Consider the following 27,101-nt stretch of genomic DNA (forward strand, 5'->3'; position numbering starts at 1 on the left):
TCATGTGTTCACTCTCAATTGTCTTCCTATCAAATTTATCTCTCACTACATGATCCCATTTTTAGTAGAGCCAAGGAAGAAATTTCACCTCTTTCTACTCATGACAACTCAGTCCTCAGTGGACTTTTAAACAGTAAACACATTCCTGGCAGAAGTACTGGGGTATAGAATGTGATACTGCATCAATGTGCTCTACAGATACATAGGAGAAGTTTTTCTTTGTCTTACTGAGTTTCTGGTCACAATGCATCAGGAGTCAGGCAGCAGTAAGAGGACAGGAACTAGAAGCCAGCTATAAAACCTCAAGACCCGCCCCAATAACCCATTTCTTCTAGTAAGATGCCATTTCTGTAATGGTCCAGAACCTTCCATAGTGGTGCCACCTGCTGGGAACTAAGTGACCAAACATATGAACCTGTGGGGAAATTTCACTTTCAAACTATAACAGGACCTGTCTCACGTGAATGAAAACTCCTTAAGAGAAGCCGTCACTGAAGAGAATGATGGATGAGAATGTCAATGTTGGGTCTGGAAGATAATTACTGAATCTTAGATGAGCTTTATACCTTGGAACAGCCATTTCTTCTCTATCTGTGTGTCCGAACTGCCATCCTGTGACTAACTAATTTTTTAAAAAATAGATAGGAATCTATTGACTTAGCAGACCCACTGGCTTCCACCAACCCAAAAGATAAGAATGCCATTAGATAGAATGCTAGGCCTATAGAAAAGCTTCCCCCATCTGGCTGTAACCACTTTTCTGAGGTAGTCATCAATTTATTTTAAACTTGCCTTGATTTATGTGTTTCATTTTTCTGTAAAGCTATAAACCCTCAAGAAAATGCTTCCACATCAGAACATGCAATTTGGGGTATCCTAAATCTGTGCTCCTAAGCTGTGATCCCAAGCTATGGGCAACTCAAAATGGCTCCAGAATATGCTACTCTTATTCTCTTTAAGATGACAACTCTATTTGTGTGTGCGTGTGTGTGTGTGTGTGTGTGTGTGTGTGTGTGTGTGTGTGTGTGTATGTTGACACTCATGAACATGCAAATCCACATGCTGAATATTTTTTTATTATATGGTTACCGAGATGGCTCAGTTGGCAAATCATCTGCCATCAAGGCTATGGCCTGAGTGATAACCTGGGGCCCACATGGTGGAGTCAGAATTGAACCAGCTTACACAAGTTGTCTTCTGACCTCTACATAGAAGCCATAGCTTTGCACACTCACCCACACAGAAAGAAAGGAAAAGCGAGAAACAGAGAAAGAAAGAAGAAAGAAAGAAAGAAAGGGAAAGAGAAGGAAGGAGAGGAAGAAATAAATATAATGAAAAATTAATTTAAAATTTTGTCATTATAATCATTTCACTAGGCTCTCCATCTAACTAACTAGTAGTCTGGGTGTCTATAAACTATTGGGATATTATTTCTTCCTCTCCAAGTTGTTTGCAATCCTCAGGGAGCACTCCATCATTTAATTATGCATAAATTCAGTTTCATAATTAGCAATTAAACATACTATTTCTTGGCTGAAGCATTAGTGCCCTTGATTTGCATGCCTCATGGTAGGATCAGATGAGTGAAGGCACTGGAGTGTTTGTCTTCTTGTGTTGCCTTGAGGGAAAAGACCATGTTTTGACTTTCCAGTGTATTCTGCAATGTATGGATCATGAGGTGCATATTCCAAATGCACATGGCCCCTGGAAATGAGCTTAACTGCTTCCTTCTTTGCCAAGACATGTTCTTGGCACTGATGTCTCAATGGCAAGACAAAGGCCATCCTAGTTACAAGAACTACAAGTTGTTCTGTTGTTCATTTAGTCACTTTATTGGTCATCAACTAGCAACAATACTCAAAGAAACTCAAATAAATAGTCAAAGCCCACATCCTCCTTCATGGTTGTGCTGCGTTTCAGTAAAGAAAGAGCCCTACAATGTCAATGACTTTACACACATTTCTGTCACCCTCTTCATACTTCGATGTTGGTTTATGGCTCCTGTCCGTCTACCACCTAAACATGTGCTCGCCAAGTCAAGGAGGGAGTTCAGCCCATACCGGTTCAGTTCCCAATTCAGTCCTCTGCTATGTTCATTATATGTACATGGCTGGGTCAGGCATGTGGACTTAAATGAACTGTTAGGGGTCCTGGTAAATGTATGATAAATAAAAATAAATAAATAAGCAGGAACACTAATGGTCTTTTCAATAATAGTATTACTTGAGTATTTATTTGCAAAAATATTGTTCTGAGTACTTTAAACTGATAACCTTATGAGACAAATGCTGCCGCCAATCCATTTTGCGCATCTAGAAGTGAGCCACAGAAAGAACAAGTCATTTCTTTTCTCTCTTTTTCCCCACTATAAACACTTGATACTATTTATTATTACAGAATAACATAGAGAAAACATCTGTATGTGATTGATAAGAGTGTGATTTTTTTCATATTTAGAGAAAGGATTTATTTATTTATTTTTAAATATTCACTTTACATCCCAACTGTAGCCCCTCCCTCATCTCCTCCTAGTCCTACTGTCCGTCCCTCGTCCCTCCTTTTCCCCTCTGCTAGTCCTCATAAAGGGGGAGCCCTCCTCCCTTATCATCATACCCTAGCCTACCAAGTCTCATCAGGACCGCCTGTGTCCTCTTCCTCTGTGGTCTTTTAACCAGGGAGAAGTGATCAATGAGCGGGCACCAGAGTCCATGTCAGAGGCAGCCCCTACATCTCATGCTGTGCTACCCACAAGGAGGCTGTGCTGCCTATCCTCTACATCTGAGCAGAGGCTCTAGGTCCTCACCGTGCATGGTCTCTGGTTGGTGCATCAGTCTCTGCAGCCCCCATCCATACCCCAGGCCCAGATTTGTTGGCTCCATTGTTCTCCTTGTGGAGCTCCTGTCCCCTCCGGGTCCTTCTGTCCCCCACCTTTTCCATTAGATTCCCTGTGTTTCACCCCAGAGTTTGGCTGTGAGTCTCAGCATCTGCTTCAATCCCCGCTGGGTGGAGTCTTTGTTCCTTCTCTTCAACCGCTTTGCCTTTCTGAATGAGAATTAAAAACCCCACATACAATCATAGGTAGGACTGGGATTTTTATCTCAGTAAATTCCGAAGTTTACTTTGTTTCCGCTAGCTGTATGTTAAAAAGAAAATGAAATGAAAACTAAAACTCCTTGCTGGAGGAAATGCCTGCCTCTTCTCAGGCCAAATCCAGGGGTGGGAGTGGGGGGGCATTCATCCCACAGGAAAATCTCTTCCCTAGGGTGGCCCTGAAACACAAACATCTGGAAACACCTCTGTCCTATCACAGGAGTGTCCTTCCTCTATATATGTATCCTGAGCAGCATCTTAGCCCTCCCTCAATCTCTGCTTTGAATGAAAACACTTGGGACTTAAAAAAAAAAAAAAAAAAAAAAAAAAAAAAAGAAAAGAAAAGAAAAGAAAAGGAAAAAAAAAAGATCATTAGTATCTCAAACACTTCTGTGAGCTACCTTTGAAATAATAAACTGAGCTTAACCATTAAGCTAAAGGTTATTTCTGATTAAATTTTACTTTTCTTTCCCAACTAAAATAAGTCTTTACAATGGCTAGCCTATACAGAGGCTACTGGAATGCTTATGTTGCTTATGCAAAGGCGTGTTCACTGACTTGAGAAAGTGAATTGCTCCCAGGCTTACTTTTTATGTATTGTGTTCTTCCTATCCAACCCTGACTCCTCACATCCTTATTTCCATGGAAACCAGGGGACCACAGAAAATGATGATGTTTGCCTTAATGATAGGTTAAGCGGCTGCATGACTGAAGTCTGGATAGGGAGGGAAGAAAAGCGCCTCTACTGCCACCTGCTGGGCTCTATGCTTTCATCGGTCTATCTGCTGAAACATCTCTGGTTCCAAATTTCTGCCTCAGGCTTCTTTTGTCAGCTAACTTTAGCTTGCTGACACTCCTCAATGTTTCAGTTTCAATTTGGATGGAAAAATACTAGTGGAAAAGAAACAAAAGAGTTTAGCCTTCAGCATCAACTACTCTTTAAACTCACCCTACTTCATAAACAAGGGTAATAGCTAACCACTTCTCCACAGAGCTTAGTGGTCGCCAAGTGTTTTTCATTAAACCTAAGTGAAAACACTTCCCAGGATGCAATTTTAAGGCAGTGATGTATTCTTAATCGTATGCTTTGATTAGTCTTAGACAGTAAATAAGTGAATTGGCTAAAACCCTTTTTTTAAAAAGACTTTTTTTAATTTTCAGATAGATATTGTTGAGGGTGTGTTTCCTCTTTTTTTTTTTTTAAGAAATGAAGTACATTTTTAACTACATGTTGATTTTTACCATTAATTTCATATGTCTTTATACCTTATGCTTCCGCAGAGTAGATTGTAATAAAACTACATTCGTCATCTAAAGTAAACTATGCAAGTATTTCCTAAAACATCTGAAAAAACAAATAATTCAATAACATGCAACATGGGTTTGAAAACTGAACATAGGCTTTTAAAATTCAGAAATTGTCCAAATGTGAAGGTTTTGTTTTGTTTTGTTTTGTTTTGTTTTGTTTTTACCATCCTCCAGCTTCCACTCATGTACTCAACAACAGTCCCGGCTAAAACAAATTAGGATGGCCGAGTAGGGAGAGTTTCGGATTGGAAGTGCATGATTTTAAACACACATCCCAAGCCGTGTCCCCAAAAGGAAGGGGTTTCTGTTGCAGGAGAGCTGGAAATTCGAAGAGTGGTTCATCAGTTGGAGTCAACAGAAGCCAGTATCCCAGCAGAATTGTCCACATCATTTGACAAGTTTGGCTCTAAATTTTGGCTGGAAGAAGAAATGACTAAGAACCCTCAAGAAAGCACTTACAATAGAACTTTCCCTTTACTACAAAGCATCAGGGCACACGTTAAGGATATGAACATGTATGTAATGTGATGCCACAGATATGGAGAAATAGATTCGTGAACAGTAGAATGTTCCAGATGGAGCCACTTATATAGAGGATAATTGAAATCATAATTGTAAACTTCACCAGGTATAAAAGTTATATTTCTACTATGTGTGATAATTAAAATCCCATGTGAATCAGGAATTAAGTATAAAAAATAAAATTGTTAAAAGAAACTTAAGCAACTACACAGACTGGAGATGGAGGGTGGTAATGTCTTTAAGTCAGTCTCATACTCCTGAAAGCGAAAACAAGAATCTAATACATGTTGCAGAGTATTTGATCCCGTTGTGATCCCCGAGATTGTGCACTGTAAAAACCTGTCTTTTGTTTGGCATGGTTGAGCCTAACACACACCTTTAGTCCAAGAGTTATCTGTACACAAGGTTTAATAAAGTGAATCCTAGGTCAAGAGGTGGAGCAATAAACTAGCTGACAGGGGTTAAAGAGTATGAGGGACTTTGAGTTGATGGGTATTTGAGTTGATTTAGGATTCTTTTTTTTTTTTTTTTTTTTTTTTTTGAGACAGGGTTTCTCTGCGTAGCCTTGGCTGTCCTGGACTCACTCTGTAGACCAGGCTGGCCTCAAACTCACAGCGATTCACCTGCCTCTGCCTCCCGAGTGCTGCGATTAAAGGCATGCGCTACCACGCCCAGCTTTTGGGATTTTAGCATGAGCTTTTCAGCTCTTTAGCTTTAAGCTCTTTACTGTCTGGCTCTTGAGCCCCTCAGCTCCTTGGCCTTTGGCTTTTTTGGCTTTGAGCTAACAAGGTTTGGCTTTGGGGTTTTCTGGCCCTTTTCTCCTGGGCTGTCAGTAGAGCTAATGAGCCTTTGGGGCCTTTTCCATCAGAACATGAGCTGAGTTGTAGGATGGTCAGCTGGGTGCTTTCTCTGCCTTTCTGAGCTAGTAGGTTTTTCACCACAACATCTGGATCCTGAGTCTTTATTGGTAAAATAGAACAATCAGGGGTTTTTCAATTAAAACAACAAATACATTTTAGTGCACTGAAATGTAGGACTGGCTTGTGACCTCTAATTAGGCAACATTTCTTCACACAGAGTATACCTACAGAGGAACTCACAGGAGGCCCAGAAGGCTCCCTTTAACCTTCCATCACATTTCTCACTAGAGTTTAGGGATAAAGTGGGTGGGGCCAAGGAGCCCGAACCTAAGTAAGGGCCTTCATGCCCTAGATTGGGCCTCATCCCGCATGCACAAAGCAGCACACCCTCTCCCAACATGTCTACCTTGTCAGAGAAGAAAGTTTTAATAGGAAATGATAAACTATTGATTATTCACAGACCACCAGTACATCCCTCCCTGGAAGTGTGGCTTAAGCGTGACTAGAAAGTCAAGGTTCTCAGAACCTCATGGTTACTTTTATTCACTCAGAGGTATAAAAATCCCCTAGTTTTTATGTATCTCAAACTCAACGTATCACAGCCTTGTTTTGAGTCACCCTGTGGCCTGGCCAGCACTTGTTCTCAGTACCTATGCTTGAGAAAAGCTAATAAATTGCTTATACCTAAGGGGGAAAAAAAAAGAGGTGGAGGCAGAGTACTAGTTGACCCGCTCAACTGCCTAAAAGCAGGCACACTTGAAGACAACTGTTTTTGCCTGAATTGCTATGTTCTTTCTGCTCAGTGTATCTACATAGTTACATTTTATGTTGTGTGTACATTTTGTTAGGAAACTGGCCAAAACATCGCCTCTTATGAAGCCAAGTTGAAATCTATACCCTAAATATTTATGGTTATTCCTTCAGAAAGTTGGCAGGGAAGGGAAAGATGAGAAGGTCACATGTTATGTCTTCAGGACTAAATGCAAGTCTCTTTTGTACTTTGCTAGCACAAAATAAATAAGCAAATATATAAACAAAAGGAAAAAGAACCAAGTCTTGGCTGCCACTGCTGTGTCTGAGCGGCAACGATTTATGTGTCTTGCTTGTAAATGCTGCCTGATGATTGGTGTTGGTTGCTTCTAAATGCTGCCCTCTTGTGGATAGGAAGTGCCAGACAGCTTATTGGGAAAACTGCACAAATACCAGCCATTAAAAATAGAAAGGGGGGGGGGGAATATTGTGAGAAACTGGAAATGAACAAAGAAAGAAATAAAACCCAAGAGGCAGACTTAAATTCTTGCAAGCCTATCCATTCACTCTTCTACATTTTTTCTACCATAACGATCTTGTCAAATATCCTCTTGAAAGGAAATTGACAAGTCATATAGTTAGACAAGTTACGTCCAACTTGCATACGAACCTACAGAAAGCTGGGTCCTTGGAAGGGTGAAGCTACAACTGATATTCCCATTGCCAATGCCCCACTCTTTTGTACACAAGTTTTGTAATACTAGCCCCAGCTGTTCCAAAGTACTGACTTCTGTTGGTCTCACAGATAGCTCCTATACTTAACATGACTGTAGAGCCTTTTCCGTTATCCCACTATATACGGATTTTCTTTGTTAGTTGCTAGAAGTGATGTAGACTTTATCTCCTTCTGGACGTATGTAATCCTACCAGCTGAAAAGGTCTGTTTTAACTCTTAGTTGGAAAGGACTGACATTCAAAAGTGATCCTCACAGATAAAGGAACCTGAACCAGAGAAAATAACCTTTTTTCTTCTTTCTGTGACAAAAACCACTTATAAATGAGAAATTATATATTCTGTATCACAGTTTTTGGTAGTGCCAGTTTATTATAGTAAGGAAGGCATGGTGGCTGGGCAGCTCACTAAGGAAAAGTTGAGGATTTATTGCGTGGCTTGTAGTATCTCGGTGAACTAAGAACTAGAAGCAGATGTCACCTTCAGGGCCCAACCCTAGGGACTCACCTCAGGTACCTAGGCCACAGTCCCAAACGTTCCCTAGCACTCCAAAGCAGTGCCACAAACTGGAGACCATGTGTTTAAACATGACGTTATGGGGGACATTTTCATTTCGATCATTTTCCTCTCCTCTCTTTCCCTTTGTGCTTTGTTATGCGTTGTGCATATTTTTGCACTGTTCATGCATGTGTACATGTGTAGTCACACGCATGAGGGCACAAGTGTGTAAGCAAACCTGTATGCATGTAGACAGGCCATGTGGAGGCCCGAAGTAACGTCAGGTGTTTTTTCATTCCTTCCCCACGTATTGAGGGCAGGGTCTCTCTATGGATTCGAAATTTGCCAATTCCTCCTGGTCTAGCTAGTCAGCTTGCCCCAGGGAGCTCCTTTCTCTGCCTTTCAGGGGCTGAGGTACAGGTGGCCACCGTGGTGCCTGGTTTTTGTAGAGATCCTGTGTCTCTGCACTCTGAGCCTCACACCTGTGTTGCGAGTGCCTTATTTGCTGAGGCGTCTCCGCTGCCCCCATTCAAATCTCTTCCGGGGGGTGAAAAATGTCAAGATCGGAACCCCTGTTGTTGAGATCAGGATTCTAAGTCCTCTCTGATGAGTGTGAAGATTGGCGCAAAGTATTTACTAAAACATTTGCCTCTGTTGTCGCTCCTCATATGTTGTTTCAGGCATGGCTACTTCGTATTTCATAAAGCGTCACCTCTTTTCCTGGCCTGTGTGCCCTTGTGTTGACTCTGCCTCCCCCTAAGGAAGGGATACCTGCTTCTTGCTCCTGAACCACCGAGATGTCACAAACTGTGCTGTAAGCTTGCCGCCCATGGTTTGTCTCAATACCCATTTCCAGCTCTTCAGAAGTTAGAGTAAACAAAAATGTTAACTATGGACTTGAAGAAAATATATGAAAATCAGAGTAGAATGTAGCAAAGCAACATTGAAAACTGGGTGGTGCAATGTCGCTCTTCTCTTACACCGAGGAAAGGAGGCTCTCTCACCTCAGTCTGAGTTGCTGACAAGATCCTGTGCTCCCAGTGTCTTCTCATATGACATATAATTATAGGCCCTCTAGAGTTAGTTTAGAGTTTTTTTTTTTAAGTCCAATTTATGTCTAGTTAAGTGCTGGCCAGAAGATGAGCAGTATATTTATTCTCTAATAAGTGTTCAAAATTAGGTCTTTGCCTGCTATAAATGTGAATATTTGTATACCTTTTCAGTTTTTATACTTTTTCTAGTTTTTGCCCAGTGAGACTAAACTCAGAGCCAAAGTTTCCATATCAAAAATACCTATAACACACTTCACTAAGCAAGTAACAAGGTTCTTTCCTCTAAAAACTGACTGATGTTAGGATTCTTAAGTGTAAAAATGGTAATAAAAAAAAAATCCAACATGTTGACCTTGAGGAGAAAGTAGGGGAGGTGTCTGCTGGGGTACAATGGAGCTCCTTGGAGAATATTTTGTGAAATAAACTATTTTGGTAAATTGAAAAAAGAAAGACTTTAAGCTTTACCACTTTCATTCTTACTTACCAGTTATTTACCTCTATGCCAAGAACAGTATCCTATCTTCCTTGTTTTTCTGCTTTTTTTTTTTTTTAAGTAGTGTTGATTTACATGTGCATACATGGAAGGGATGACTGATTACCTCCCCAGATCTCTGTTCATCTTTCCTCCTTGCATCTCAGAACATGGTTCTCAGCCTCCATCCATGTAGATACAGTTATATGATTTAGTATTTTGTTTGGTTGGGGTTTTGTTTGGTTGGTTGGTTTTTTGCTGGTGAATATGAGCCATGGTTGACATTCTTCCAGCCCTGCCTTGAAACTGTTTACTCTTCGTTCCTGTGAGTTGCCTGAGAGAAGAGGCCCCTACCTCAGAGTAACTTCTGAGACCTTCATGTTGATTGCAGAAAGCAACAGATCCTGACCATCCTGAGAGAGACATGCCTCAATAATCTGGCATCTTGCTCAGTGCTGTTTAGAACAGGAAATAACCCCAGGTCTTATTTTAAGCCATTATTCTGTTTGGGGTCTGCTTGTTATTCTAAATAACTTACGTTAATTCAAGCTGTAAATAAATGGATATCCTAAGAGTAGGCCATGCCTTTACTCTGGGGTCAGAAGAGGTCTGTGTGGTAGGGAAAGGGGCACGAATGGTTAGGGATAGCACTGGCTTCAGGCTTGCTGCATGCTGCATGGATTTAACTACTTTAGATAAAGAGCTACCATTTTCTTTCTTCTTTCTTTTCTTTCTTTCTTTCTTTCTTTCTTTCTTTCTTTTCTTTTCTTTTCTTTTTGAGACAAGGTCTCACTACAGCCTAGGAACTCATTATGCATAGTCCAGGCCAGCCTTGACCTAGCAATAACTCTACTTCTCAGCCTCCCAAATGCTTTCTGGAGCTGCAAGAGTGCACCTCGCTGCCCAGCTCTACACTTAATATCACCATGAGTGTTCTTTTAAAGTAACTATCACAGTGATATCCGAGCTATCAACTGATTCTCCAGTAACTGCTTGGTAAAGATGAGTTTCTTTAAATACAATACCTTAGTAGTTGAGAAACAGGGAGTAAATTATGAAGGATTGACTAAGAAAGATGGATGATGTCTTTAATATGAGAAGCATTATATTAAACACATGTTGAAGCTTAGATCTCTCCAGCTGGTGGTGTTATTTTGGAAATTTTAGTTTGGTGGAGGAAAAACCTAGCTTGGAGAAAGCATGTTGCTAGGGATGAGTACTTGGGGGATCAGTCATCACCACACCCCTTTTCCCATTTTCTCTGATTTCTAGATGTCATTTCGTAGAGTCCTCTGCTCCAGGATGCTCGTCTCCTCACAATGGACTGAAATTCCTGATCCTGTGAATTGGAATGACTCCTTTGTTCTCTTGGGGGGAATGTTTGTCATAGCAATGAGAAAAGTAGCTAATATTAAAAAAAGAAGTGGGGTTACTGCTGCAGCTACCTAATAATGTGGTTCAAAGAAGCCATTGAAATTCAATTTAGGAAGAATTCAGAAGCACTTGAAGAGTCAGGATAGAGACACTCTGGAGTTCCACAAACACAGCATGATGGGTGATTCTGAGAGGGACCCAAAGATCGTACCATGGATAGATATAAAGACTGTTCTCATGATATGTGGGATGCTTCGTAACAGTCATCAGCTTAACAAGGGTAAGAAACTCAATCATGCAGGCGACAAGGCTCTGGACAGACCAGTAAGGGACGTACGTTCTTCGTTGGGTGGGGTAGTCATTTAGTTCTCTGTGGCTCTGACAAACACCATGACAAGAGCCAACCTGGCCAGGAAAGGATGTATTCGGCTTATGCTTCTCAATCACAGTCCACTGTTGAGAGAAGCTAGGGCAGTCAGTCACTCAAGCAGGAGCAGCTTACTGGATTACTCAGTTTGGTTTCTTATATAACCCAGGACCACTTGGCCAGGGGCAGCACACCCATCCTTGGCTTAGTCCTCCCATATCAATCACTAATCCGGAAAATGCGCCACAGGCTAGTCTGATGGAGGAGGTCCCTCGATTGAGTTTTCTTCTTGCCAGATGGCTCTAGTTTGTGTCACATTGACATAAACTAACCAGCACAGGTTAGTTTAGGTGAAAAGACCAAGCACTCAAATAATCACCATCACACCTTCTGAACTTACCTTCTGAACTACATAAAGAGGAAAAAGCTGCTTCCTGGCCGTGGCCTCAGTTGCCTCAAGCTCCTGCCATCATGACTCCCCTGTCATGTGATGGACTGTGCCCTCAAACTGTGGGCCCAAATAAACCCTTCCTCACTTAAGTTCCTTTTATCAGGGCATTTTGTCTCATCAACAAGAAAAGTCATAGCTAATATGATTTACATTTTCTCAGTGCCCCGTGACTTTAAATGAATCCAAATTTTAAAGTAACAGGCTAATTGGCCAGAAGACAGTTCAAGGCAGCCGAGCAGTTGCTATGGATGTGTATTGCTTGACAGTTCTAAATTGGTTTATACTGAGAATTAGAAACAAAATAGCAGGACCAAAACATTTAAATAATATGAAGTGTGGCCAGGAAAAAAAACCTTGTCTAAAGTTGTAGGAATGGGTGTGACTGTTAAGGAAATTAACGCCACTGGAAGGGATGGACCAGTACGATGGCTCAACTGGTAAATGCATGTGTCACCAAATCTGATCATCTGGGTCCAATCAATGGGCCCCATGTGGTGGAAGGAGAAAACAAACTCCCTACAACTTGTCCTGACCTCCACACATGTGCCACGCTATGGTTATGTGTGACTGTTGTGTAACTTTATTCCTGCAGTTACATGAACAAACATCTATTTACCCCCCCCCCATAAGAAACCAATGACAAACCAAAGTATCAGTACCACTAAAGTCCAGCCAGGTGAAGCAATGAGTTCACCTCCCCTTAGAAGATCCTGTTGTTTTGCCTCTCTGCAAGCATCTTATTTAAGACAGAGGAGCTTCCCCTTCAAGATGGAAGAGTTTAATCTTAGAAGGAAACTGCTGTACAGCAGTCTCTGTTTCTCTCTCCTCTCTCTCTCTCTCTGTCTCTGTCTCTCTGTCTCTCTCTACACAAACACACACACACACACACACACACACACACACACACACACACACACACTCACACAGGGGCAGGTAAAGGAGGTGATTTTGAAAGGCAAGCACTTTACACTGGGATAGAAAAGATGCCTTGAGAGCATCTCAGGAATTGGCTAGAAAACATTCAACACAAACTTTGGGAATAAAAGTGTAAACGCATTTGAAAGATAGTCCCCTGAGAGAGCTACCATGGGTCCCCTTTTCACAGAGGCTATTACAACCATGAGTGTGTGTGTGTGTGTGTGTGTGCGCGTGTGTGTGTGAAATAATGCCCTAGTAGACTATGGGATCCTGATTTTTCACTTGTGCAGCATGCAAAAGTTATAGGGCCATGAGGCTTTCACACACATTTCAAAAGAAGTCTCGAGAATCCCCAGCACTAGGAGTTAGTGCTGTAGGTACTGCCCTCCAGAAGACAATGTATGAAGCTGTGAGGTTGAAATCTAAGTTGTAGCAGAGACTCCAGAGTGTTGGCAATGTCAGTAACATGGGTCATCCATTAAGGAAAGCTACAGGCAATGAGAGGAGTCAACTTCACCTAGAGACTGTGTGTGCTGAAAATGTCAAGTCCATCAGAGACAAGGCTGTATATGCTTGTTCCGGGTCAAATTGTGATCCTGCATGCCCTTAGGGCCACACACAGAGGTATAGGATTTGATGCTTGCCTTGCTGGCTTTCAGCCCAGCTGTAGTCCCATCTCCTCTTGCCACGTCCTCACTCCTTCCATCTGAGATGGAAGTGTTTTCTCTGTGCCATTTTTATAGGCGCTTACAGGTAATAGTTTGCCTTGAGGTGCAGAAGTGAGTGACTTTGAATCTGAGCTTTTGAACATCAGAGGAACCATAAGGCTGAGTTCATTAAGAGGCCATCTTGAGAGCCTTTGGAGGCCAGGGAAAGGATGGCATAATTTGAATACGAAGTAGCCTCTGCAGCCTTGCTTATTAAAGCATAGGTCTTCCCAGCTAGTGATGCTATTTTGGCAAGTTTGAAAACGTTAGGACAGTAGGTCCAGCTGGGGGAAGAAGATCATTAAGGGTGAGGTCTTACTCCTGGACACCTCTCTCCATCTTCCTTGATTCCTAGGTAATGATATAAATGCTGTTCACTATGCCTTCCTCGCCTTGATGGGCTAATGTCCCTGAAATCATGAGCCCAGATAAATCCTTCTTAAGTTGTTCTGTTAGATATTTAATCCACAGGCACAAAGAAGTACTTCATGCAGAGGGCTATCTGGGGCACGGGACACTTACATTTTGTTCCAACAGAAAGCAAAGTCTGGGAAGTTGTGGGGTATATGGTTAAAGTGAAAGCACTCATGAGAATAATGCAGGGGTCACAGAGGGAAGAAGGTTCAAAGTATGGAGATAAAAGGGCTCAAGGTAAATTTTCTACTTGATAGTTTATCAACCAAGCAATCAAGGACCTTTATTTATCCCTTCCGTATTCTTCCAGTTGTCTTGATGGGTCACCCGTTCAGTATTTCCTAGCGTATCTGCCCCCCCAGGAGTACTATTCAGTTATCTTTTAACAGAGCCATCAGTGGAACGCCCATTCTTCCTCGTGGATTTGAGAGCTGTACCTCTCTGTTCAGCATGGGATTCTACCTCATCCCACATAGATGTTATATCAGTTACTTTCCTGTGGCTGTGATAAAACACCCTGACCAGGGCAATGTAAGAGTTTGTTTACGTTTACAGATCTAGAGGGATAAGGGCCCATCATGGAGAAGCATGGCAGCAAGTGACAGGCATGCAGGCAGGAGCAGGGAGCTTAGCGCTCAGTTTCTTTTTTCTTTTTCATTAAGTTATATGTTTAGTCTCTTTACAGTCTCATTGCAGCCCCTTCCCAGTCTCACTCTCACATCCCCTCCCCCATCCCCCCTTCTCCTCAGACAATTGTATAATTAGATTGGTACCACTAGTATAATCCACACAGGCTTCCCATTCATGGTACTTAACAGCTTCAGTCACATCTCTAAAGTCCCTTTGCCATCTGCTGTGGCTTTAGTGTGAAATGTACTCAACAGGCTCATGTGTTTTAGCGCATCGTCCTCAATTGGTGGCACTGTTTGGGAACCTGTAAGAGGTGGATCCTGGCTGCAGGAAGTATGTCCCTGGGGCAGGTTTTGGGGCTTTATAGCCTGGTCCCATTTTTGATACCCTGTTCCCTGTGTACAGACAAAATGTGACAGACTGTCCTGAAGCTCTCACTATGACACGTTCCTCAATATGACAGACTGTACTCACTGCAATTCTATGTCAGAATAAAACCTTTCATTTTTTTTTTGTCAGGGTATTATATAACAGCAACAGAAAAGTTAATGATCTTTTGCTATGCTTTCAGACAGGAGCCTTGCCTAGCTGTCCTCTGAGAGGCTCCACCCAGGATCAAGGCGGATGCTGAGACCCACAGCCAAACCTTAGAGGAGCTTGGGAAATTTTCTGAAAGAGTTGGGGGAAGGACAGAGGGAATGGGAGGGGACAAGAACTCCACAAGACCAACAGAGTCGATTAACTTGGGCCCAGCAGACTTTACGGAGACTGAAGTACCAACCAGAAAGCAAGCATGGACTGGACTGACACATATGTACCGGATGGGCAGCTTGGTCGTCATGAGGGTCCCCTAGCAAATGGAGCAGGGACCATATCTTTGACATGGGTGCAGTTGCCTGCTTTTGGATCACTTTCCCCTAGCTGGGCTGCATTGTCTGGCCTCCGTAGAAGAGGAACTGGATGTGCCATGTACTGGGGTGGGTTGGTAGGGGGCGGGGCTCTCCTTTTCTGAGGAGAAAGGATAGAGGAAAAGGGAAAGTGAGTAGGAGGGCGGGACCAAGAAGAGAGGGGGGAGGGGGCTGAGATTGTGAATTGAAGTGAATAAATAAATACTTTAAAAAAATTTTTTTAAAGTAGTTTTGGAGACTATGGCACCAGCATCCTTGATGTTTTATGCTATTCAGGCTCTACTAGCCAAAAGGCATCTTAGCTACTACCCTGGACCAATATAGAGTGATCAATGTGACTCAATGATAAAACCTGTCTCTGTGACACCTGGGTCAGTTCTTATTTTAATCACCTTACAGTTAAGCTTATACACATTTTAACTTAACATGCTTTCATAAGTAGGAATGAAAAGCATTTCTAGAGCAACACCATGGAATCATGTGTCAACAGCACATCCCGCAGGCATCTTCATCTCTATTTTTGCCCCAGATGATAACAATGGGGTTTAAACCATTCAGATGCAGAACCTTAGTGTGATGGCAGAACCAATCTATCTGGACATCGAGAACAAGAGATTTTGTTCTATTTAGGTCTCTGAGGGTATCAGGTTGAATATCTTTCTAACCTGAGTTTAAAGAAGAATAAAGATGTGCCACCCTGCTCTACTTTATCGGAGTTTTCCTGTTTTCCAGCCAGCTTGGCCCCTGATGGAAGCCCGATTGCTTTTTTTATTTGTGCTATTTCTTCCAAGTGCAGAGACAACCTTACTTTTCATGTCTTGTTAGGAAGCGGGGGCAAAGCCAACTGTTTGTACTGGCCAGATAGAGAATCTGTAGGGAGGGCAAGCGATAAGGGAGGATGGAGTGCTGCCAGCCTAGGGGAAGGACCTCTCAGGGTGGGGTGAGGAAAGGGTGGAGTTTCCTGCCTCCACATGGGATTCAAGCTATCCTAATTGGTGTGAGACGCAAGTGAAAAGAAGAAATCAATTCCAGAAGGAGATGAGAACGGAAAGCCCAAGGACTGCTTTCAGGAAGCAGATGACACTGGCTGTCTGATATCTCTTCCATCTTCGTAGCTCCAAAGATGCTTGAAGAGCAGCTTCTTTTTCTCACAAAGGAACTGAGTGAGACCCATGGTCCTCAAACCAAAGCAATTCAATGGAGAATCACCTTGAACCACCATCTGGAAATACTTGTTACAAAAATACTATGACATAGCTGCCTGGTGAGCCCCCATAATGGATATAAAAAGTTTTAAGTGCTTACACATAGTAGCAATGTCCATTTCTACAAGACACTTGTCATTCTTCTTTTGGTAAGACACAACTTGTAACTTTTATCTAGGCTCAATAAGTTAAGGAACATCAAGAAATCTTGTAAACCTCTCCATACCCTCACAGAAGATTATTCAAATAAAGTTTGTACTGCAGTAGGTAACAGAGTGTGGAAAGCGTTGCATTATTGTTGGTGTTAATAGCATCATATCTCACATCAATAGCTGCCTGGGTTAATGGAGAGCTCTAAGCACCTTTATCTACTCCTTTTCGCATGTAGGGGGTTACTATGGAAACTATATCAAGGTTCAAATTCATGGGTCGTGAAGGTGCCAGCAATTGTTAAACTATTTTCTTTTGAGAACTGCGTAGATCTTCAACAGATGTGAACTTCCTGGGGTGAAGGGGTAGTTGGCAAGGAGCTTGTGAGCTCATTCCTACTCGTGGCAAGACATTGATATAACTTGCCTTCATAATGGATCAGAACTTGAGGGTGATGTCATTATAACTGAGCTTTCTCTGTGTTTAAGTCCATGGAACATTTGAAGACCTGCTGAGGTGAAACCACATGTGGAATCCCACAGTAGGTTCCATGATGGGTTTTCAAGCTCCTTCCCAGTTCTCCTAGAATGTGAAAACTCCTGGAAGAGCCCCTTGATTTAAAAAACTTCAGAAACTCAGAGACCCATTTCACATAGACAAAGATGTAGCTGCTGTTACCTGGCTGTGCCCATGAACCTCCTTATGATGCTACCTGAAACTCCTTTCAAACTTGAGGCCAGAATGTTTGCTCTATCTTACCTTCTCCTCACATTTTATTCCCAGAAAACCAGCAAAGTACCAAATCCCTTTCAAACGCCTCTAACATGACTCACTTCCAAGTTTTGTTTCCACCCCAGTCTAAGAGAAACCCAGATCAACAGGAGAATGACAAAGGTGCCAAGATTCCTGTTTGCCAGAGTTACCTGACATTGGGAGAAATGTCACCTTTGTCAGGTCACTCATGTTTGGTGGGAAACCTTATTGATGGTGCCATTTGTCACAAACAGCAACAGGTCTAAAGTTGGCCTGAAAACTCAGCAAGGCCCAAGTTTGTTTATTTTGTTGCTTACTTCAATCCTAGCATTGACCCCTAATTAGCTGTTTAGTCTAAGTATTGTTTCCCTGATGTGTAAAATAAACATAACCCCAACTATTTGTGGGGCTGATATAAGGTGCACATGTGTTACTGCATACAAAGCCCTTAACACAATGCTTGGACCCCTGAGGACACTCACTATGCTACATTTCATCATCTGCATTAACAAGCTGAAAGGACGGAGCCATCAACTATGAGGCATTAAATGCCAACTCTTTCACAAGATTCTCGTTTCGGAGTATCTCCAGGCTTAAAAAAAAAAAAATCATCTCTTGCCTCCGTTGGCTGACTGAAAAGAAAACAGAATGATTAGTACAGTTTTACTCCAACCCAACCCCAGATTAATAAGCAGATGTGGGACAAAAATATTAGGTTGGATGGTTTTGCCTGTGATTTATAACTAGCTGTGCTGTGTAAGCTTGTGGAGGCAAGGATGCCAGAGACCCAGTGGATCCTCCTGGGTTTGGGAGTCATCTCAATCGTGAACAAAGATCCCTAGTAGAGTCCTGGGAGTCTAGGCAAAGCCACATGGCCCGGGAGAGCAGAGTTCCCTGGGCAGAGCACCTCTCTGGCCCCAGGCCTCCTCCTTCTAATACAGCCATTCCTGGATTAAAACACATTCAAAGCATCTAAAATACAAAGTTCTTTCACAACCTGTTTATGGTACATGGACCTTCGTTGGGGAGGCATAGCAATTCCGGGCAGGCTTTTAGACAAAACAATAAAGAATCTATAAAACCCAAAAGCGGGCATAAAGAACCCTTGCTAGACCTCTACAGGAGGAAGGAGCTAAGGCACCACCCATTCTGATGAGTTGTTCTTCTGACAAGTGAGGCTGGTGCTATTGGCTAAGGCAGTAGCTCCACAGCATTTCTTGCTATTAGAAACAGAGGTAAGAGTTAAATACGGTTCTGAAATTCTAAGTCTTCAGCCTTTTTAAGTTCATGTATCCTGTCAAAGGAGTCTATAAGGAAAAGAAACTTCGCAGTCAGTAACTCAGGGTCAAAGCGACCATGGGTCAGAAAGCAAAGGATTAGGAAGGAAATTGGTGTTGCCTGCTACCTAAGGTGGCCTCAAATTGCCTTATTAAGCCTCTGTTCTCTGTTTGCTTGCTGGGCGCAAGCCTCACTCTGAGGTACAAAACCTTGTTGAGGAAACTAGTATGAGAGAGAATTGGCTGGCAACTATTTGCCTGAGAAATGTCCTTTAGACAAAACTTCCTGCTCTGATAAGAAACAACCTGCTAGTCATTCCTCCTGACAAAAGTGTGACATAGCTCCCTAACAGCTGCAGGGATGAAACCTGTCCACCTCTGCATAGAGCTGGGTCCTCAGGGCTGGGCTGGTGCTCAGTCAACTCCTGATCTTCCAGCTTCCTCTCCCCACCTGCCCCTTGGCCTCCCCACTAAACAAACTTCAGTCCTTTTTGAAGGCATTCATTCCAGAAACACTCCTAACACTTGTGCTGAGGACAGGGCTTTACTTGGCGGCTTTAGGTTTACAAGATCGCTGGTGAACAATCAGTCTGTCTGGCAGGAAGGTGCGCCCGCAAATGTCGCAGGGAACCAATTGGCTCTGGGCACTTGTCCAAGCAGCCTCATTTAAGGCATCAAGATCATAGAACCCCTTGGCTGCAAAGAAAGAAGGAAACGGGGCGGGGGGGGGGGGAGGGGTGGGGGGTGGCAAAGAGAGAGAGACAGAGACAGAGAGACAGAGACAGAGGAGGGAGGGAGGGGAAGAGGGAGGGAGGGGAGGAGGGAGGGAGGGGAGGAGGGAAGGAGAGAATAAAAGGGTAAAAGGATTAGTTAGTTTTCAATCTGGGAAACCATATTCTACTATTTTTGAAAAACAGTCTCAGGAAATACCTTTTGACTGGCGGTTTCAAACAAATCACACGTGAACTTTGGCAGAATTTAATAAATAAATAGTGTTGCTCATTCTTTCAGCTATGAATTGGAGGCTTTTTACATTTTGAATATTAAAAAGGGAAAGATAGAGTTTCCTTGTGTGTGATATGCATTCCTCACTAATTATTAACATCTTTGCTTACTGTTATCTTGCAAACATAACTTTTGGCTTTCTTTCTGTTGGTTATAAATATAAGCTTACAACGGGAAAAGAACGTGTGTTTGTATTTTCCTCTTACACAATCCTTCCCTGGAATGTTTCCAGAGCACCAAACTGACAACTGAGGGTGAATGTAAGGGGAATTATACCCTAAAAAACATCGGCTCTTTGTGGCCATAAACTCAGAGACTCTTTAACTAATTAAAGCGAAGAATGCAAACAAAATAGGCTGAGGGAAAGCAAGCTGAGAAATGTGTAATCTTCCTCGGCAGTGCATGGGAGAGAAAAAGCATATGGCTTTATTTTAGAGGAACAATGTGGGGTTTAACGTTAATAAGCCTTGTTTAAATGGAATGAGTTGAGTACATTAAATTGACTATGTCCCAAAATCTCCGAAAATAGGTCCCTTAAATGTGGCCAGGCACTCAAAATGTATCTGTTTTTATCATTGGCCAGTGTATGTTAGTTCATTAAACACTAGGCTACGTTCATATGATTTCTATCTTAATGGTTCACACAACCGTAGCAAACCTTTAGATTCTTAGCATGCTTGCTTTTAATGGTGATTTCAGCCCTGTGCAGCCGGGTATTTCTCCTTTAGATAAAGCAGGTATCACTATTATACAGATTATGAATATGTGTTTGAAGATTTGGTGTGTGTGTGTGTGTGTGTGTGTGTGTACACATGAAGACATGTGCCTGTGGGGGTAGTTGTGAGCTGCCAGACAATCGTGCAGGGAAGTGTACCTAGGCTCCCTGCAAGAGCAGTATGTGTACTTAATGGCTCAGCCATCTCTCCAGCACATGAATGTGTGTATGTGTGTTCTGAGTGCTTTGAAAATTCTAGAGAAAAGGATGGCACTGTTTTTTTTTTTTCATTGCAATGTTTCTGCATAGGGCTTTGACTGTGGCTCCAGGAAAAGTTATTGTACCGAGTGTGTGGGAGGGCGTGCCCATTTTATTTACCTAGAGGAGAAAGGCACCTTCAGAGATAAAAGTAGCATAAAGCCAAGAGGAAAACTGCAGGCAAGTGAAGTGACAGGATCCACCCTTTTTCTCTGCCAACAGTGGCAAACAATGAATGCCCCCCCCACTCCCCGACCACCAGGGATTTTCAAGTTATTATTCTCTCTTCTTCTAGCTGTATAATGATAAAGATCAAACAGCAAAAGTGATAGAGAGAATTAGGAGAGATTATTTTCTCTACCAAATGGGAAGTTCTATTAAGACAGGCAGGTAGCCTCTCTAGAGACAAATGTTATGATTTCAATGGGTAAGTAGTTTTTATATTTCTTCTGTATTTTAATTTTTATTTCGTGCATATGGGTATTTTTTCCTTCATGTATGTATGTGTATCACACGTGTGCATGATGCCAAAGAAGGTCAAAAGAGGGTGTTGGGTCTCCTAGAACTGGGGTTATGGATGGTTGTGAGCTGCCAGGTGGGTGCTGGGAACAGAACTCAGGTCCTCTGCCAAGAAGCAGTCAGTGCCCTTTACCTCTGAACTGTCCCTCCAGACCCAAGTATTCATTCTAAATTATCCTTCAATGTCTAAGTCCTCTATTGCCAAGGATTATGAATAGCTGAGTTTCAATAAATCTAGAGCTCATAGAGTTCCTCTGTGGGTTGTGACACTCTTCTTGGACCACACCTTAAAGAGAGCTGTGAACTAGCCAGTGCTCACCAGCCTGCACAGTAGCAATGACTGCATAGGAAAACTCCATTGAAAGAGGCTTCTCTCAAAATCAAATATCCCTTAAGGAACGAGGAAACCAAAGGAGAAAAACATCAATGATAGAAATATGATAATTGAGACTGAGCATGCTTGGCAATTATACAAATATATCTTTACATATATAATTTATTTTTTCTTGTCTCAATTCTGTTCATACTCTGAGGAAAGAGCACTTTGTGACTCTCATGTGAGACAGTACAGCTCCATGTCTACTTGGGTCACAGAGATAGCACTTTATAAATACTGATTGCAAAATAAATAAATAAATAAATAAATAAATAAATAAATCTGAACATTCCCTCCAGATGTCTAGATTTCTGCTTTTATTGCATTCACTAGAAGATCTGGCCTTCTTGGAATAAAATTCTTAATGACAACAGCGTCTGGATGGAGGCATCTTCCCTCTTTTACCCAAGAAACACTTGTTTTCAATTTTGTAACCGGGGAAGCATTTGAGTTTGGTTCTCCTGCTCCATGAGGAGATCACGACACATTTATATATGAAAACAAGGCTATGAATATTCCCAAAAGTCTTTCAGAATGGTTTCTAAAAATATTATGTGTGCTAATATATAAAAATAACTTTAGGAAAATCATGTTAAATTTCCATGGGTCCCTCTTGCTAGATGTTTCCAGGACATCTTTATGTCTCAACATCTGAAGACAACACTGGAAAGACATTCCAGAATATCTTTTAAAAGTCAGATTTAAGACTTCATTTAAGACAGTAAGTGCTGTTGATTGTAGATATTTGAATTAATATTAAAGATTAATCCCTCTTTCTCCTCTTTCTCTCTCTCTCTCTCTCTCTCTCTCTCTCTCTCTCTCTGTCAGAACTTACCAGTAATGGTTCTACCTTCTGGTTTTTTGGGTTCTGGTCTCCTTAGTTCTTTAGGCAACAAATTGTTCTCGTTATGCCATTTTTTCAGACATTGTGGCTCATGGATGGTAATAGATTTGGTTCCATATTCACGGCCACAGATGTAACAAACAACTGTCGGTGGACGCCTTATCATTGTTGGCTGAAAAATAATATAAAACTCATTAGATAAAGTAAGGGTGTGGAAATATTACTTGAAAGTTACAGGAAAGTCAAGGTTTTTTTTTTTTTTTTGGCAAATTAATATTTTTTACTTCCACTTATCGGGGCTGGAGAGAGAGCGAGCAATGATTAAGAGTACTGGCTGCCCTTGCAAAGGACCTGTATTAAGTTTCCAGAAAGTAATAACTGTCTATAACTCCAGGGGATCCAACACCTTTTTCTGAATTCTACAGGCATGTGCAGGCATGAACACACATACAATAGTAATAGTAGTAGTAGTAATAATAATAATAATAATAATAATAATAATAATAATAATAATAATAATAAACACAAACAACTAAAACCTCCCAGTCTGGATAATTTGACTTCTTTGGCAATTAAAAGATCTAACTATGCGGTTATATGAGTGGATATGAGCTTGGAGGGGAATGAAAAAGAGCCAGCCAGAATTTTTGATATTTTATTGTCTGAAATATATTTTCATTGTTTATAAGATTGATTGATCGTCTAACGCTTACATTGGAGTTATAGTGCTGGGAGATGCAATGGGAAGTGAGGCTAGAATTCTCCTCAATAACATCAAGATCTAATGTGCCAATATATCTAAAAATGGAAGTGCCCTTAGAGAGCAGGTAATCGACCCATCCTCATCCTCTCTTACATCAGCTTTTTGCTACTGCAAGTACCTGCACTTCTGTTTCTTTTTTAATCTGGAGTGAGATCCACCATAGGCAAGAGCACCGATCAAGCTGGTAGATAAACACCCACTCTCTTCACTGTGATCTTCATTACCAATAGACTGGATTTGGAATCACCCTGGAGATACACCTCTGAGTATGTCTTTAAGGGGGTTTCCAAAGATGTTTAACTGAGGTGGGAAGACACGTTAAATGTGGCTTGTATCTGGAATCCCGTATGACACCATAATGAGCCTTAGACTGGGAAACAAGAGGACTTAGTGAGTACAAAGGCTTTCCATCCCTGGAAGCCATGTGTTGTCCTGTGACCTCCATGTGCACATTGTGGCAATCCATGAGCATGTGAACACACACACACACACACACACACACACACACACACACACACACGCACCAATACATAAGTAATAAATAAATAAAGCTCTAGGTGATGGGAAATAGAGCTGCAGGAGTTGGAGCTTTCTTGTTTAGTGTTGCTTTGGTCAGATCTCTGCTTGCTATTCCAGTTTCTTCCTTTTGGAGTGGAAATGCATATTCTGTCATTAGATGCTAGAAATTTGTGGCTTTTATTTTAAATGAGGACTCACAGTTAAGAAATTACTTTGAGCCTCTGATGGCTTTTGAACTTGGCTTTTGAACAGTGTTGAGACTGCTATGAACTCTTCATTTTAGGAAAAGTAGGAGCCTTTGAGGCCAAGCAGGGGTAGAATAATATAGCTTGAAAGTGATGTGCTTAGTGTCAAGTTGGTGGTATGATGGGTTGATCCTCATGGTCAACTAGATTTGAAGTCACCCAGGAGATATGCTCCTGGTTGTGTCCATGAAGAAGTCTCCAGTTGCTGCTATGGTGACTTCCTGCAAGCTTTAGCCCAAATCAGCCCTCCCTTCAATAACTTCTGGTCAGGTATTTGATCACAACCATAAGAAGAGTAGCTAATACAGATGAGAAGTGGTGGATAAATATTTCACTAAGGCTAATATCATACAGTTTTCTTGAAGTCCTTAGTAAAATTGTTTCATATTTGATGCATACTATACAAGCATTTTTCTTTTCCATTTATCTCCTTCCATGGATTCTGCAGAAAAAAAAATGGAGGCCACAAAATAATGACCTGATATTTTTTAAGTGATAAGAGAAAACAACAACAAAAAATTAGCCTACTATAAGAAAATGTCAATTCAGACTTTGAAACCAGTTAAAACAGTCTTCAAAATTTTTTTCAAATACATACTTCAAAGATATCTTTGGCTAGAGGACCAGTTAAAGAATTCATTCTGAGAGACTTGTTGAGCCAAAACTTCTAAGAGATGTTTTAAGTGACAAATGGAAATATTAGCAAGTAGGCTAGTTCTGTAAGAAACATTGGGAGAATACTATAAAACACAATTCCATCAATAAAATAGACTTTAAAATATTCATAGTTTTGCCATACAGAATATTAAGTCTCTTAGATAATGGGTTTTTTTAAGGCCAAAGTATCCAAGACATGGTTGATACTTGTACAAAATAAGTTGAAATGAGATAATTATTCACTTGTTTGTATTTTCTTGAAATAGTTTGTGACTATAAATATTGTAAGTCAAAGGTATTTATTTTAGTAAATACATAGTAAGCATTAGTTTATACAGATACGCAAGCAAAATGTGGAGATTAATGGCATTAAAACAGGAAGGTAGGTAGAGGTAAGGTAAAAAAAAAATGTTGATAGTTAGCCAGGGGAAGTTCTCTCATTACTGCCTACTCTTTTCCTCTTGCAGTGTACCTTAAATACTGTTTCTTTCTTTCTTTCTTTCTTTCTTTTTTTTTTAAAAGCAAATCAATAACTGAAGTAAATAGAAATAGTCTCAACAACATAATTAAAAAACATGCTGCTAGGCATGGTGGCTCGTACCCAATCTTCCTAAATATGAGGCTGAAGTAGGAAGATTGCCATGAGTTCAAGACCAGCCTGTGCTAGAGAGCTAGCCTCTATCCCAAAAAGCCAGAAGAATGAAAATTTAAAGTAACAAAAGTAAAAGAAAGGCCATTTTTCATGCTAGATTAAAAAAAAAAAAGACAACATCCAACTTTGTGCTTTTATTATAAGAAACACATTCTATGAACATAACCATGAAAACAGGTATATAAAACAAATAGGGAAAAAATCCATGTGACTAGTAAGAGAAAGAAAGCTGGGATGTCTTACGCTCAGTGCGGGCAGTTTGAGTCAGATAGGTAAGAAACTGCAGGGTGATGGATAGCCATGAAAGCCATCCTGAGATCTGGGTCTTACTGTGATAGGAGCCGTTTATCAGGAACTAAATCATCAATGTGCATCAGGGATGCTAGCCGGGTAGTTTGTAGCTACTGAGATCCAGCAAGTGGGAACAATGGGAGCAGAAACGGCAAGACTTTACCCTGGAAGGTGGCATCAGGGAACAGAAAGGGAAAGCAAAGAAGCAAACTGAAGAAACAGAAAGACTTTGTGTTCCAGACCTGAGAAGATTGATATAGTCACAGAATTTAACCTTAGTAAACCCAGCCAAAACAGGAAACGTAGGCCTGTGATTCAATGTTAATAGCTTTTGAAACTATTCATGCAGAAAAGAATATTTTAAATAGGAAAATTTCAGATAAAGGAATTAGAAAGAGTATGGAGAAAAAGGAAAAACCCAGGTAGAATGCCCCCATAATAAGAATGTTGAAAACATAAAACTATAGGTAAAAAAACAAAAACAAAACAAAACAAAACAAAAAAAACACAGAGAAAGGTCATATTTTCGGCTTAAGAAATGAGGCTTGAAGAGAAAAAGATCTATCCAGAATTTTGGAAACACTCTTTCCTGGCTTCCAGTGGAGTCATCACTCTGTAAAAATGTTTAAAAAAAAAAAAAGAATTGGGTAAGTGAGCATAAGCCGTCAGATTTACTACCAGGTCAGATGTCGGTGGTCGGTGAGCATTTAGCTCCGATGGAGCAGGAAGAGTAAAGAAAAGTCTAAATTGTTTTGATTCCCAGTACCAGCAAACCACATAAACCTCAGCTGTTAGACATTCAAAATCTGAGCTCAGAGAAGGGAGTGTTTTCAAAAAGCTTGAAGGAAATGAGAGCTGCTGAGTGGAGTGAAGAAAGACTTGTTTATAAGACAGGATTACAAAATAGGGTCTTCCTCCATAGTCAGTGAGAGGTGGGATCCAGGGGGATTGAAGATGTACTTGGAGGAATGGGGAGAGGGAGGAAGTAGGTTAAGTTAGAGAAAGGTTGTCATGGCAAAAGTCAGGATTAGTAGAACTCGCATGATCTTAGGGGGTGAGGAGATTCAGACTGGGGGAAATCAAGAATTAAAATAATAGGATCAGACATTGGGGGATATAATAGTGGTGCAACTAGGAAAACTCCTTGTTGGTCTGATGCATTTTGATGCTAATTAATAAAAGGCTGTCACCCCTGGCCAGGGCAAATGAGATTGTCATGGGTAAGGTTCCCCGGTGTAGGGAGACAGGGAGAATCTTGGGAAGAAGAGAGACCAGAGGAGAGGAGAGGAGAGGAGAAGAAGGTTGCGCCATCATGGGTTAGGTGGAGGAGAAGCACATGGGCCGGAATGGATGGAGGATTTGGCCCAGCTGAAGAACATTAGCAAGTATTTGGGATTATGGATGGGAGGTAACTTGATAGAAATTATTAGAACCAGATGGCATGGGATTGGGACAGGTATCCCCTACCTGCCCCACTGTGGGAAGTAGTTTAGGGGATTAATATCTGCCCTGCCCCAGGTTAATTAAGGCTATTATAAAATATAATTGGTGTCTGTATCTTGATTGATTGCTAGAGGGTTAGAAAATACTGCCATAATAATACTATAGGCCTGATAATAAACATTGTTGGGCCATACTGGTAAATTAACAACTCATCATCAACTAAAGCAAAAGACCACCTAATTAGAGTTGCAAGAGACTCCAAGGGCATGGAAAGCCCCTTTCCCACACGCTCTGTAGCAGGTCTTGGAGGCACAAAGACAGAAAAATATATATATTAAGTGAATGGTATTTTATCCTTTGGGGAAAAATGAACAT

General features: G+C 41.3%; 1 protein-coding gene across 6 annotated transcripts in view; it reads right to left on the reverse strand.

The window, feature by feature from the left end:
• Positions 1-18,972: 18,972 nt before the first annotated feature.
• Positions 18,973-27,101, reverse strand: part of ZNF475 (zinc finger protein 475) — a 52,252-nt gene continuing 44,123 nt past the window's right edge. For all 6 annotated transcript variants that reach the window (XM_084778185.1, XM_084778186.1, XM_084778188.1 and 3 more), the window contains 2 exons: positions 22,148-22,328; positions 18,973-19,135 (listed from right to left, as the gene is read on the reverse strand). In XM_084778185.1, coding sequence (XP_084634311.1) covers positions 18,984-19,135; positions 22,148-22,328 — 333 coding nt within the window. In that variant the 3' untranslated portion in view covers positions 18,973-18,983. The remainder of the gene's footprint in view (positions 19,136-22,147; positions 22,329-27,101) is intronic.

This window comes from Acomys minous, assembly GCF_964271855.1.
Source record: "Acomys minous genome assembly, chromosome: 4".
In the NCBI taxonomy this organism is placed as follows: Eukaryota; Metazoa; Chordata; class Mammalia; order Rodentia; family Muridae; genus Acomys; species Acomys minous.